The 14,953-nt window shown below is 50.1% G+C and overlaps 2 protein-coding genes across 4 annotated transcripts in view; both read right to left on the bottom strand.

The window, feature by feature from the left end:
* ATG2A (autophagy related 2A) overlaps nt 1–3,390 on the bottom strand; it is an 89,613-nt gene extending 86,223 nt beyond the window's left edge. For all 3 annotated transcript variants that reach the window (XM_038764465.1, XM_038764464.1, XM_038764463.1), the window contains exon 1: nt 3,171–3,390. In XM_038764465.1, coding sequence (XP_038620393.1) covers nt 3,171–3,341 — 171 coding nt within the window. In that variant the 5' untranslated portion in view covers nt 3,342–3,390. The remainder of the gene's footprint in view (nt 1–3,170) is intronic.
* Nucleotides 3,391–6,063: 2,673 nt separating this feature from the next.
* The window catches only part of LOC119943705 (solute carrier family 22 member 6-B-like), a 34,031-nt gene continuing 25,141 nt past the window's right edge, over nt 6,064–14,953 (bottom strand). The window contains exons 8-10 of the mRNA XM_038764838.1: nt 13,893–14,001; nt 13,601–13,804; nt 6,064–6,229 (exon numbers count right to left, since the gene is read on the bottom strand). Of these exons, the coding sequence (XP_038620766.1) occupies nt 6,145–6,229; nt 13,601–13,804; nt 13,893–14,001 (398 nt within the window). The 3' untranslated portion in view covers nt 6,064–6,144. The remainder of the gene's footprint in view (nt 6,230–13,600; nt 13,805–13,892; nt 14,002–14,953) is intronic.

Raw genomic sequence — 14,953 nt, forward strand, 5'->3', positions numbered from 1 at the left:
TCCCTCATCTGTAAAATGGGGGTAGAAGACTGTGAGCCCCCCGTGGGACAACCTGATCACCTTGTAGCCTCCCCAGTGCTTAGAACAGTACTTTACACATAGTAAGCGCTTAATAAATGCCATCACTATTATTATTATTATTTTTCTGTGCCTCAGTTACCTCATCTGTAAAATGGGGATGAAGACTGTGAGCCCCCTGTGGGATAACCTGATCACCTTGTAACCTTCCCAGCGCTTAGAACAGTGCTTTGCACACAGTAAGCGCTTAATAAATGCCATCATTATAATTATTATTATTATTCTCCGGGCCTCAGTTCCCTCATATGTAAAATGGGGATGAAGACCGTGAGCCCCCCGTGGGATAACCTGATCACCTTGTAACCTTCCCAGCGCTTAGAACAGTGCTTTGCACACGGTAAGCGCTTAATAAATGCCATCATCATCATTATTATTATTCTCCGGGCCCCAGTTCCCTTATCTGTAAAATGGGGATTAAGACCGTGAGCCCTCCGTGGGATAACCTGATCACGTTGTAACCTTCCCAGCGCTTAGAACAGTGCTTTGCACACAGTAAGCACTTAATACATGCCATCGCTATTATTATTCTCCAGGCCTCAGTTCCCTCATCATCATCATCATCAATCGTATTTATTGAGCGCTTACTGTGTGCAGAGCACTGTACTAAGCGCTTGGGAAGTACAAGTTGGCAAAATATAGAGACAGTCCCTACCCAATAGTGGGCTCACAGTCTAAAAGGGGGAGACAGAGAACAAAACCACACATACTAACAAAATAAAATAAATAGAATAGATATGTACAAGTAAAATAAATAAATAAATAGAGTAATAAATAGGTACAAGCATATATACAGGAATATGTATATATGTACATCATCATCAATCGTATTTATTGAGCGCTTACTGTGTGCAGAGCACTGTACTAAGCACTTGGGAAGTACAAGTTGGCGACATATAGAGACGGTCCCTACCCAACAGTGGGCTCACAGTCTAAAAGGGGGAGACGGAGAACAAAACCAAACATACTAACAAAATAAAATAAATAGAATAGATATGTACAAGTAAAATAAATAAATAGAGTAATAAATATGTACAAACATATATACAGGAATATGTATATATGTACATCATCATCAATCGTATTTATTGAGCGCTTACTGTGTGCAGAGCACTGTACTAAGCGCTTGGGAAGTACAAGCTGGCAACATATAGAGACAGTCCCTACCCAACAGTGGGCTCACAGTCTAAAAGGGGGAGACAGAGAACAAAACCAAACATACTAACAAAATAAAATAAATAGAATAGATATGTACAAGTAAAATAAATAGAGTAACAAATATGTACAAACATATATACATATATACAGGTGCTGTGGGGAAGGGAAGGAGGTAAGATGGGGGGATGGAGAGGGGGACGAGGGGAAGAGGAAGGAAGGGGCTCAGTCTGGGAAGGCCTCCTGGAGGAGGTGAGCTCTCAGTAGGGCCTTGAAGGGAGGAAGAGAGCTATCAGGGATGAAGACTGTGAGCCCCGCGTGGGACAATCTGATCACCCCAGCACTTAGAACGGCGTTTTGCAATCAATCATATTTATTGAGCGCTTACTGTGTGCAGAGCACTGTACTAAGCGCTTGGGAAGTACAAGTTGGCAACATCTAGAGACAGTCCCTACCCAACAGCCGGCTCACAGTCCGCTTGCACATGGCAAGCTTAACAAATACCATCACCAATACCAGTAAGCGCTTAGCAAATACCATTATTATTATTATTATCCATCCTGCGAAGCCGGAAGTAAGTAGTTGCCTCAAGAGTCACAGGAGGTGTTGACAACACAGGGTGACGCAGTGTTGACATCCTGAAGGCCAGGGCCCGGGGGATAGGGGGGAGAGATCAATCAATCAATCAATCGTGTTTATTGAGCGCTTACTGTGTGCTGAGCACTGTACTAAGCGCTTGGGAAGTACAAGTTGGCAACATATAGAGACGGTCCCTACCCAACAACAGGCTCACAGGCTAGAAGGGGGAGACAGACAACAAAACCAAACATATTAACAAAATGAAATAAATAGAATAGAGATGTACCAGTAAAATAGAGTAATAAATATGTACAAACATATATACAGGTGCTGTGGGGAAGGAGTTAAGACGGGGGGATGGAGAGAGGGACGAGGGGGACAGGAAGGAGGGGGCTGAGTGTGGGAAGGCCTCCTGGAGGAGGTGAGCTCTCAGTAGGAGAGGTCAATCAATCAATCAATCGTATTTATTGAGCGCTTACTGTGTGCAGAGCACTGGACTAAGCGCTTGGGAAGTCCAAGTTGGCAACATATACAGACAGTCCCTACCCAACAGCGGGCTCACAGTCTAGAAGGGGGAGACAGAGAACAAAACCAAACATACTAACAAAATAAAATAGAGTAGATATGTACAAGTAAAATAAATAAATAGGGTAATAAATATGTACAAACAGATATACAGGTGCTGTGGGGAAGGAGGTAAGACGGGGGGGGGATGGAGAGGGGGACGAGGGGGAGAGGAAGGAGGGGGCTGAGTGTGGGAAGGCCTCCTGGAGGAGGTGAGCTCTCAGTAGGAGAGGTCAATCAATCAATCAATCGTATTTATTGAGCGCTTACTGTGTGCAGAGCACTGGACTAAGCGCTTGGGAAGTCCAAGTTGGCAACATATACAGACAGTCCCTACCCAACAGCAGGCTCACAGTCTAGAAGAAGCGCTTAATAAATGCTACCATTATTATTATCGTTGTGTGGGACAACCTGATCAATCAATCGTATTTACTGAGCGCTTACTGTGTGCAGAGCATTGGACTAAGCGCTTGGGGAGTCCAAGTTGGCAACATCTAGAGACAGTCCCTACCCAACAGTGGGCTCACAGTCGATTTAGACTGTGAGCCCACTGTTGGGTAGGGACCGCCTCACTATGTTGCCAACTTGGACTTCCCAAGCGCTTAGTCCAGTGCTCTGCACACAGTAAGCGCTCAATAAATAGGATTGATTGATTGATTGATGTCCCCCATCGAAGCCCCCTCAGGGGTTGGTACCCACTGGGGCCATCTTCCCCTCAGACTCTTGCTCTCCCCCGGTGACCTTTGACCCCCCGCCTTGGCCTGCTGGGGGTCCCGCCTGCCCCCGTCTCCTCTCACCCATATTTCGAGGTGAATGTCCCTCAGGGCCCCGCTGCCCTGGTAGAGATCGAGGCTGAGCTGCTCGAGGCTGAGCCTCTCCTGAAGGAAATGGCCCAGATAATGCTGGAGCAGGTAGCGACAGGCCCGTTTCTTCATGCAGCTCGACCACGGCCATAGCCAGCGCGACATCTCGGGGCCGGCCCCCGGCTCCGCGCTCCCTTCCCGGGCAGCGCCGCTCACTCGAGCCCCCGGCTCCCCGAGGCCGCTTCTCCCCGCGCTAGGCCGCGCCCTCGCCTTCCCTGCTCGACTCCGATTGGCCGGTCGGGAGGGCGGGGCCCGCCGATTGGCTGCAGGGGGCGGAGACCCGGGCCCGCTCCGGGAATCGCAGCATCACATAAATCCTCAGGGGGGCGGTCTGCGCCGGCGCAGGGGCCGCTCCGGGCTCGCAGCGTCACATAAGTCCTCAGAGGGGCGAAATGCGCCTGCGCCGACGCCGGTCACTAAAGGCGCCGGAGGTACGGAAAGGGTGGCGCGAAAAAAGTCGTGGGGCAAACTGCGCATGTGCCAATGAGAATCAGGCCGGTGTTATTATTGTTGAGGTCACTGAGGCACAGAGAATAATAATAATAATAATAATGATGGTATTTGTTAAGCGCTTACTATGTGCAAAGCACTGTTCTAAACGCTGGGGAGCATACAAGGTGATCCCCCCCCCCCTTTTAGACTGTGAGCCCACTGTTGGGTAGGGACTGTATATGTTGCCAACTTGTACTTCCCAAGCGCTTAGTACAGTGCTGTGCACACAGTAAGCGCTCAATAAATACGATTGATTGATTGATCAGTTTGTCCCACGGGGGGCTCACAGTCTTAATCCCCATTTTGCAGATGAGGTCACTGAGGCACAGAGAATAATAATAATAATGATGGTATTTGTTAAGCCCTTACTATGTGCAAAGCACTGTTCTATACACTGGGGAGGTTACAAGGTGATCAGTTTGTCCCACGGGGGGCTCACAGTCTTAATCCCCATTTTGCAGATGAGGTCACTGAGGTACAGTGAATAATAATAATAATAATAATGGTATTTGTTAAGCACTTTCTATGTGCAAAGCACTGTTCTAAACGCTGGGGAGCATACAAGGTGATCAGTTTGTCCCACGGGGGGCTCACAGTCTTAATCCCCATTTTACAGATGAGGTCACTGCGGTACAGGGAATAATAATAATAATAATAATGGTATTTGTTAAGTGCTTACTATATGCAAAGCAGTATTCTAAATGCTGGGGAGGTTACAAGGTGATCAGTTTGTCCCACGGGGGGCTCACAGTCTTAATCCCCATTTTGCAGATGAGGTCACTGAGGCACAGAGAATAATAATAATATAATAATAATGGTATTTGTTAAGCGCTTACTATGTGCAAAGCACTGTTCTAAACGCTGGGGAGGTTACAAGGTGATCAGTTTGTCCCAAGGGGGCTCACAGTCTTAATCCCCATTTTGCAGATGAGGTCACTGAGGTACAGTGAATAATAATAATAATGGTGGTATTTGCAAAGCACTGTTCTAAAAGCTGGGGAGCATACAAGGTGATCAGTTTGACCCATGGGGGGCTCACAGTCTTAATCCCCATTTTACAGATGAGGTCACTGAGGTACAGAGAATAATAATAATAATAATAATAATAATAATAATAATAATAATAGTGGTATTTGTTAAGCGCTTTCTATGTGCAAAGCACTGTTCTAAACACTGGGTAGCATACAAGGTGATCAGTTTGTCCCACGGGGGGCTCACAGTCTTAATCCCCATTTTGCAGATGAGGTCACTGAGGTACAGAGAATAATAATAATAATGATGGTATTTGTTAAGCGCTTACGATGTGCAAAGCACTGTTCTAAACGCTGGGGAGCATACAAGGTGATCAGTTTGTCCCATGGGGGGCTCACAGTCTTAATCCCCATTTTTCAGATGAGGTCACTGAGGCACAGAGAATAATAATAATAATAACAATGGTATTTGTTAAGCGCTTACTATGTGCAAAGCACTGTTCTAAACGCTGGGGAGCATACAAGGTGATCAGTTTGTCCCACGGGGGGCTCACAGTCTTAATCCCCATTTTGCAGATGAGGTCACTGAGGTACAGAGAATAATAATAATAATGATAATGATGGTATTTGTTAAGCGCTTACTATGTGCAAAGCACTGTTCTAAACGCTGGGGAGGTTACAAGGTGATCAGTTTGCCCCACGGGGGGCTCACAGTCTTAATCCCCATTTTGCAGATGAGGTCACTGAGGTACAGGGAATAATAATAATAATAATAATAATAATGATGGTATTTGTTAAGCGCTTACTATGTGCAAAGCACTATTCTAAATGCTGGGGAGGTTACAAGGTGATCAGTTTGTCCCATGGGGGGCTCACAGTCTTAATCCCCATTTTGCAGATGAGGTCACTGAGGCACAGAGAATAATAATAATAATAATAATAATAATAATAATGGTATTTGTTAAGCACTTACTATGTGAAGAGCACTGTTCTAAATGCTGGGGAGGTTACAAGGTGATCAGTTTGCCCCACGGGGGGCTCCCAGTCTTAATCCCCATTTTCCAGATGAGAGAACTGAGGCCTAGAGAAGTGAAGTAACTTGCCCAAAGTCACCCGGCTGACAATTGGCGGAGCCGGGGTTTGAACCCCTGACCTCTGCCTCCAAAGCCCGGGCTCTTTCCACTGGGCCACGCTGCTTCTCTTATTGAGCGCTTACTGCGTGCAGAGCACTGTACTGAGCGCTTGGGAAGTACAAATTGGCGACGTATAGAGACGGTCCCTACCCAACAACGGGTTCACGGTCTAGAATCAGTGGCCTTGGCCTCATCTTGGGCCCAGGATAGAAAACCAGAGACACGGCAACCTGTGGTACAGCTTTTTATCACCCCCACCCACGTCCCGGCCTTCCCCCGTCCCTCTCCCCGCCGCCGGCTGACGAGGAGGACTCAGAGTTTGGTCTGCCAAGTCCCCTCTCCGCCTCCGCCTCCCCGGCTCCAAGGGAAAACTCTCCAGAAGCTGTGCGTCTGCACCCTGCGGGAGTGAGAGGAAAGAATAATAATCACAATCATAATAATGACGGCATTTATTAAGCGCTTACTACGTGCAAATCCCTGTTCTAAGCACTGGAGAGGTTACAAGGTGATCAGGTTGTCCCACCGGGGGGGGCTCACAGTCTTCATCCCCATTTTACAGATGAGGGAACTGAGGCCCAGAGAAGTGAAGGGACTGGCCCAAAGTCACACAGCTGACAACTGGCGGAGTCGGGATTTGAACCCGTGACCTCGGACTCCAAAGCCCGGGCTCTTGCCACTGAGCCACGCTGAAATAGCATCAACAGTCTGCCCCTGCCCCAGCCACTGTCCCTGTTCATTTCTTGACTTTGGGCAGGGCACTTCACTTCTCTGGGCCTCAGTTACCTCATCTGGAGAGTGGGGCTGGAGACTGCGAGCCCCCCCGTGGGACAACCTGATCACCTTGTAATCTCCCCAGAGCTTGGAGCAGTTCTTTGCACATAGTAAGCACTTAATAAATATTATTATTATTATTATTATTATTATTATTCTCTGGGCCTCAGTCATCTGTAGAATGGGGCTGAAGACTGTGAACCCCCGTGGGACAACCTGATCACCTTGTAATCTCCCCAGCGCTTAGAACAGTGCTTTGCACATAGTAAGTGCTTAACAAATGCTATTATTATTATTATTATTATTATTATTCTCTGGGCCTCAGTGACCTCATCTGGAAAATGGGGATGGAGACTGTGAGCCCCCCGTGGGACAACCTGATCACCTTGTAATCTCCCTAGCGCTTAGAACAGTGCTTTGCACATAGTAAGCGCTTAACAAGTGCCATTATTATTATTATTATTATTATTTCAATCAATCAATCAATCGTATTTATTGAGCGCTTACTGTGTGCAGAGCACTGTACTAAGCGCTTGGGAAGTCCAAGTCAGCAACATATAGAGACGGTCCCTACCCAACAGTGGGCTCACAGTCTAGAAGTGGGAGACAGAGAACAAAACAAAACCCATTAACAAAATAAAATAAATAGAATAGCTATGTACAAGTAAAATAAATAAATAAATAAATAATGTGATTGTTCAATTGTATTTACTAAGCGCTTATTGGGTGCATAGCACTGTACTAAACGCTTGGGATAGACCTGTGAGCCCGCTGTTGGGTAGGGACCATCTCTATATGTTGCCAACATGGACTTCCCAAGTCCAGTGCTCTGCACACAGTAAGTGCTCAGTAAATCAGTCAATCGTATTTATTGAGCGCTTACTGTGTGCAGAGCACTGTACTAAGCACTTGGGAAGTACAAGTTGGCAATAAATACAATTGAGTGAACAAATGAACAAAACGACAATAAAAGGTGACAATCCCTGCCCACAAGGAGCTCACAGTCAAGAGTGGGGAAGAGAGACATCGGTACAAATAAATAAAATGGCAGATATAGACGCAAGTGCTGTGGGGCTGGAGTGGGGGGAATAATGATGATAATGACGGCATTTGTACTTCCCAAGCGCTTAGTACAGTGCTCTGCACACAGTAAGCACTCAATAAATACGATTGATTGATTGATTGATTTGTTAAGTGCTTACTCTATGCCAAGCACTGTTCTAAACACTGGAGTGGGGGGGAATCCTGACTCCGCCGATTATCAGCTGTGTGACTTCGAGCAAGTCACAACGTCTCTGAGCCTCAGTTTCCTCATCTGTAAAATGGGGATTAAGACTGTGAACCCTCCCATGGGACAACCTGATTACCTTGTATTCCCCCCCCCCCCAGTGCTTAGAATAGTGCTTGGCACATAGTAAACGCTCAGTAAATACGATTGAATGAATGAATGAATATCTATTCTATTTATTTTATTTTGTTAGTGTGTTTGGTTTTGTTCTCTGTCTCCCCCTTCTAGACTGTGAGCCCGCTGTTGGGTAGGGATTGTCTCTATATGTTGCCAACTTGTACTTCCCAAGCGCTTAGTACAGTGCTCTGCACACAGTAAGCGCTCAATAAATACGATTGAATGAATGAATGAATAAATGCTATCATTATTTTTATTACTAATCAGGTCGTCGGGGGCTCGCCGTCTTAATCCCCATTTTCCAGATGAAGGAACTGAGGCCCAGAGAAGTGAAGTGACTTGGCCAAAGTCACCCAGCTGACAAGTGGCGGAGCCGGGATTAGAACCCATGACCTCTGACACTTGGGAAGAGCAAAGGGAACAAGTTCAGGCCTTCCCTTCCTTCTCTCCATATTGGGGCTCCCGGGGCGGAAAGGGGAACGGAGAAGGAGCCGTTGAAAGCTAGTTCCCCTCCCTGAAGAAGCAACCCTGGCTCTTCTCTGAGGGAATAATAATAAAAAAAATAATAATAATGGTAATTAGCGCATAGAACAGTGCTTTGCACATAGTAAGTGCTTAACAAATACCATCATTATTATTATTATTAATTGTTAAGTGCTTACTACTGTACTAAGTGCTGAGGTGGATACAAAAAAACTAGGTCGGACACAGTCCATGTCCCTCATGGGGCTCATGGCCTCAATCGCCATTTTTACAGATAACTGAGGCCCAGGGAATAATAATAATGATGGCATTTGTTAAGCGCTTACTGTGTGCGAAACACTGTTCAAAGCACTGGGGGGGATACAAGGGGATCTGGTTGTCCCATGTGGGGCTCACAGTCTTCATCCCCATTTTACAGATGAGGGAACTGAGGCCCAGAGAAGTGAAGTGACTCGCCCCAAGTCACCCAGCTGACAAGCGGCGAAGCCGGGATTAGAACCCATGACCTCTGACTCCCAAGCCCGGGCTCTTTCCACTGAGCCATGCTGTTTCTCAATAAGGGAAGGGAAGTGACCTGCCAGCGTGGCGCAGTGGAAAGAGCCCGGGCTTGGGAGTCAGGGGTCATGGGTTCAAATCCCGGCTCCGCCACTTGTCAGCTGTGTGACTCTGGGCAAGTCACTTCACTTCTCTGGGCCTCAGTTCCTTCATCTGTAAAATGGGGATGGAGAGTGTGAGCCCCCTGTGGGACAACCTGATCACCTTGTACCCTCCCCAGTGCTTAGAACAGTGCTTTGCACATAGTAAGCGCTTAATAAATGTCATTATTATTATTATTATTATTATTATTACCCTCTGACTCCCAAGCCCGGGCTCTTTCCACTGAGCCACGCTGCTTCTCAATAAGGGACAGGGAAGTGACTTGCTCAAGGTCACCCAGCAAACAAGTGGTGGAGCCAGGATTAGAACCCATGACCTTCTGGCTCCCAAGCCCGGGCTCTTTCCACTGAGCCACGCTGCTTCTCAATAAGGGAAGGGAAGTGACTTGCCCAAGATTACCCAGCAAACAAGTGGTGGAGCTGGGATTAGAACCCATGACTCTCTGACTCCCGAGCCTGGGCTCTTTCCACTGAGCCACGCTGCTTCTCAGTAAGGGAAGGGAAATGACTTGCTCAAGGTCACCCAGCAAACGAGTGGTGGAGCCGGGATTAGAACCCATGACCCTCTGACTCCCAAACCCGGGCTCTTTTCACTGAGCCACACTGCTTCTCAGTAAGGGAAGGGAAGTGACTTGTTCAAGGTCACCCTACAAACGAGTGGTGGAGCTGGGATTAGAACCCATGACCCTCTGACTCCCGAGCCCGGGCTCTTTCCACTGCACCACCCTGCTTCTCAATAAGGGAAGGGAAGTGACTTGCCCAAGATCACCCAGCAAACAAGTGGTGGAGCCGGGATTAGAACCCATGACCCTCTGACTCCCGAGAAGGGCTCTTTCCACTGAGCCACGCTGCTTCTCAGTAAGGGAAGGGAAATGACTTGCTCAAGGTCACCCAGCAAACGAGTGGTGGAGCCGGGATTAGAACCCATGACCCTCTGGCTCCCAAGCCCGGGCTCTTTCCACTGAGCCACGCTGCCTCTCAATAAGGGAAGGGAAGTGACTTGCTCAAGGTCACCCAGCAAACAAGTGGTGGAGCCAGGATTAGAACCCATGACCCTCTGACTCCCAAGCCTGGGCTCTTTCCACCGAGACACGCTGCTTCTCAATAAGGGAAGGGAAGTGACCTGCTCAAAGTCACCCTTCAAACGAGTGGTGGAGCCGGGATTAGAATCCATGACCCTCTGGCTCCCAAGCCTGGGCCCTTTCCACTGAGCCACGCTGCTTCTCAATAAGGGAAGGGAAATGACTTGTTCAAGGTCACCCAGCAAACAACTGGTGGAGCCGGGATTAGAACCCATAACCTTCTGACTCCCAAGCCCTGGCTCTTTCCACTGAGCCACGCTGCTTCTCAATAAGGGAAGGGAAATGACTTGCTCAAGGTCGCCCAACAAACAAGTGGTGGAGCCGGGATTAGAACCCATGACCCTCTGGCTCCCAAGCCCGGGCTCTTTCCACTGAGTCACGCTGCTTCTCAATAAGGGACAGGGAAATGACTTGCTCAAGGTCACCCAGCAAACAAGTGGTAGAGCCGGGATTAGAACCCATAACCTTCTGGCTCCCAAGCCCAGGCTCTTTCCACTGAGCCACGCTGCTTCTCAATAAGGGAAGGGAAGTGACTTGCCCAAGGTCACCCAGCAAACAAGTGGTGGAGCCGGGATTAGAACCCATGACCCTCTGACTCCCGAGCCCGGGCTCTTTCCACTGAGCCATGCTGCTCCTCAGTAAGGGAAGGGAAATGACTTGCTCAAGGTCACCCAGCAAACAAGTGGTGGAGCCGGGATTAGAACCCATGACCCTCTGACTCCCGAGCCCGGGTTCTTTCCACTGAGCCATGCTGCTTCTCAGTAAGGGAAGGGAAGTGACTTGTTCAAGGTCACCCAGCAAACAAGTGGTGGAGCGGGGATTAGAACCCATGACCCTCTAACTCCCAAGCCTGGGCTCGTTCCACTGAGCCACGCTGCTTCTCAATAAGGGAAGGGAAGTGACTTGCTCAAGGTCACCCAGCAAACAAGTGGTGGAGCCGGGATTAGAACCCATGACCCTCTGACTCCCAAGCCTGGGCTCTTTCCACCGAGACATGCTGCTTCTCAATAAGGGAAGGGAAATGACTTGCTCAAGGTCACCCAGCAAACAAGTGGTGGAGCCGGGATTAGAACCCATGACCCTCTGACTCCCAAGCCTGGGCTCTTTCCACTGAGCCATGCTGCTTCTCAATAAGGGAAGGGAAGTGAGTTGCTCAAGGTCAGCCAGCAAACGAGTGGTGGAGCCAGGATTAGAACCCATGACCCTCTGACTCCCAAGCCAGGGCTCTTTCCACTGAGCCACGCTGCTTCTCAATAAGGGAAGGGAAGTGACTTGCTCAAGGTCACCCCGCAAATAAGTGGTGGAGCCGGAATTAGAACCCATGACCCTCTGGCTCCCAAGCCCGGGCTGTTTCCACTGAGCCATGCTGCTTCTCAATAAGGGAAGGGAAATGACTTGCTCAAGGTCACCCAGCAAACAAGTGGTGGAGCTGGGATTAGAACCCATAACCTTCTGACTCCCAAGCCTGGGATCTTTCCACTGAGCCACGCTGCTTCTCAATAAGGGAAGGGAAATGACTTGTTCAAGGTCACCCAGCAAACAAGTGGTGGAGCCGGGATTAGAACCCATGACCCTCTGACTCCCGAGCCCGGGTTCTTTCCACTGAGCCACGCTGCTTCTCAGTAAGGGAAGGGAAGTGACTTGTTCAAGGTCACCCAGCAAACAAGTGGTGGAGCCGGGATTAGAACCCATGACCCTCTAACTCCCAAGCCTGGGCTCGTTCCACTGAGCCACGCTGCTTCTCAATAAGGGAAGGGAAGTGACTTGCTCAAGGTCACCCAGCAAACAAGTGGTGGAGCCGGGATTAGAACCCATGACCCTCTGACTCCCAAGCCTGGGCTCTTTCCACCGAGACACGCTGCTTCTCAATAAGGGAAGGGAAATGACTTGCTCAAGGTCACCCAGCAAACAAGTGGTGGAGCCGGGATTAGAACCCATGACCCTCTGACTCCCAAGCCTGGGCTCTTTCCACTGAGCCACGCTGCTTCTCAATAAGGGAAGGGAAGTGACTTGCTCAAGGTCAGCCAGCAAACGAGTGGTGGAGCCAGGATTAGAACCCATGACCCTCTGACTCCCAAGCCAGGGCTCTTTCCACTGAGCCACGCTGCTTCTCAATAAGGGAAGGGAAGTGACTTGCTCAAGGTCACCCCGCAAATAAGTGGTGGAGCCGGAATTAGAACCCATGACCCTCTGGCTCCCAAGCCCGGGCTGTTTCCACTGAGCCATGCTGCTTCTCAATAAGGGAAGGGAAATGACTTGCTCAAGGTCACCCAGCAAACAAGTGGTGAAGCTGGGATTAGAACCCATAACCTTCTGACTCCCAAGCCTGGGATCTTTCCACTGAGCCACGCTGCTTCTCAATAAGTGAAGGGAAATGACTTGTTCAAGGTCACCCAGCAAACAAGTGGTGGAGCCGGGATTAGAACCCATGACCCTCTGACTCCCGAGCCCGGGTTCTTTCCACTGAGCCACGCTGCTTCTCAGTAAGGGAAGGGAAGTGACTTGTTCAAGGTCACCCAGCAAACAAGTGGTGGAGCCGGGATTAGAACCCATGACCCTCTAACTCCCAAGCCTGGGCTCGTTCCACTGAGCCACGCTGCTTCTCAATAAGGGAAGGGAAGTGACTTGCTCAAGGTCACCCAGCAAACAAGTGGTGGAGCCGGGATTAGAACCCATGACCCTCTGACTCCCAAGCCTGGGCTCTTTCCACCGAGACACGCTGCTTCTCAATAAGGGAAGGGAAATGACTTGCTCAAGGTCACCCAGCAAACAAGTGGTGGAGCCGGGATTAGAACCCATGACCCTCTGACTCCCAAGCCTGGGCTCTTTCCACTGAGCCACGCTGCTTCTCAATAAGGGAAGGGAAGTGACTTGCTCAAGGTCAGCCAGCAAACGAGTGGTGGAGCCAGGATTAGAACCCATGACCCTCTGACTCCCAAGCCAGGGCTCTTTCCACTGAGCCACGCTGCTTCTCAATAAGGGAAGGGAAGTGACTTGCTCAAGGTCACCCCGCAAATAAGTGGTGGAGCCGGAATTAGAACCCATGACCCTCTGGCTCCCAAGCCCGGGCTGTTTCCATTGAGCCACGCTGCTTCTCAATAAGGGAAGGGAAATGACTTGCTCAAGGTCACCCAGCAAACAAGTGGTGGAATCCATGACCTTCTGGCTCCCAAGCCACTCTGCCAGGCTTGGGGGGTGTCCCAAGAGGGAAGGGTGAGCTGGGAATTCCCGTGAGCCCGCTGTTGGGTAGGGACCGTCTCTACACGTTGCCGACTTGTACTTCCCAAGCGCTTAGTCCAGCGCTCTGCACACAGTAAGCGCTCAAGAAATACGATTGAACGAATGAAGTCCAAGGGGCAAAGGTCACCCACCTGCTCTGCGCTTGCTCCAGGGTGTCAGGCAGGGGCAGACCCGCGGTCTCAGGCAGAAAGGCCACCAGTAGCCCCGAGGCCAGGGCCACTGTGCTGAACAGCACCGGAGGCAGCCGGGGCACCCAAGGACCGGCCAGCAGTAGCAGGGGAGCCAGCACGGCGCCCAGCCGGGCCACCATGCTGATGATGCCCACCCCCGTCTGCCTGAAGAGACGAGAGGGTGCAGGGGCGGTCAGGGCCCCGGTCGGAGGCCCGGAGGTCCCGCCCGGCCCGCCGCCGAGCCCCGTCTCACCGGAGCGGGGTGGGGAACAGCTCGCTGGCGAAGAGGTAGGCGCAGGTGAGCGAAGCCGACATCAGGCCCTTGCCCAGGACGGTCAGCACCATGTTCAGCCAGCCCAGCTCTGCGGGGACAATCAATCAATCATCAATCAATCGTATTTATTGAGCGCTTACTGTGTCCTCAAAAATCGCCCGTGGCTACCAATCAATCTGCGCATCAGGCAGAAACTCCTCACCCTGGGCTTCAAGGCTGTCCATCCCCTCGCCCCCTCCTACCTCCCCTCCCTTCTCTCCTTCTCCATCGCATCCTGCACCCTCTGCTCCTCTACCGCTCACCTCCTCACCGTTAGGCCTCGTTCTCGCCTGTCCCGCCATCGACCCCTGGCCCACGTTCTCCCCCGGGCCTGGAATGGCCTCCCTCTGCCCATCCGCCAAGCTCGCTCTCTTCCTCCCTTCAAGGCCCTACTGAGAGCTCACCTCCTCCAGGAGGCCTTCCCACACTGAGCCCCTTCCTTCCTCTCCCCCTCGTCCCCCTCTCCACCCCCCCCATCTTACCTGCTTCGCTTCCCCACAGCACCTGTATATATGTATATATGTTTGTACATATTTATTACTCTATTTATTTTACTTGTACATATCTATTCCATTTATTTTATTTTGTTAATATGCTTGGTTTTGTTCTCCATCTTCCCCTTCTAGACTGTGAGCCCACTGTTGGGTAGGGACCGTCTCTAGATATTGCCAACTTGGACTTCCCATAGCACTTAATACAGTGCTCTGCACACAGTAAGCGCTCAATAAATACAATTGATTGATTTGATTGATTGATGTCCTCGTCCTCGCCCATCCCACCGTCGACCCCCGGCCCACGTCCTCCCCCTGTCCTGAAATGCCCTCCTCCACATATCTGCCAAGCTCGCTCTCTTCCTCCCTTCAAAGCCCTACTGAGAGCTCACCTCCTCCAGGAGGCCTTCCCACACTCAGCCCCCTTTTTCCTCTCCTCCTCCCCATCCCCCCCGCCCTACCTCCTTCCCCTAATAATAATAATAATAAAAATGGCATTTGTTAAGTGCT

Source organism: Tachyglossus aculeatus, chromosome 22 (genome assembly GCF_015852505.1).
Source record: "Tachyglossus aculeatus isolate mTacAcu1 chromosome 22, mTacAcu1.pri, whole genome shotgun sequence".
Taxonomy (NCBI): Eukaryota; Metazoa; Chordata; class Mammalia; order Monotremata; family Tachyglossidae; genus Tachyglossus; species Tachyglossus aculeatus.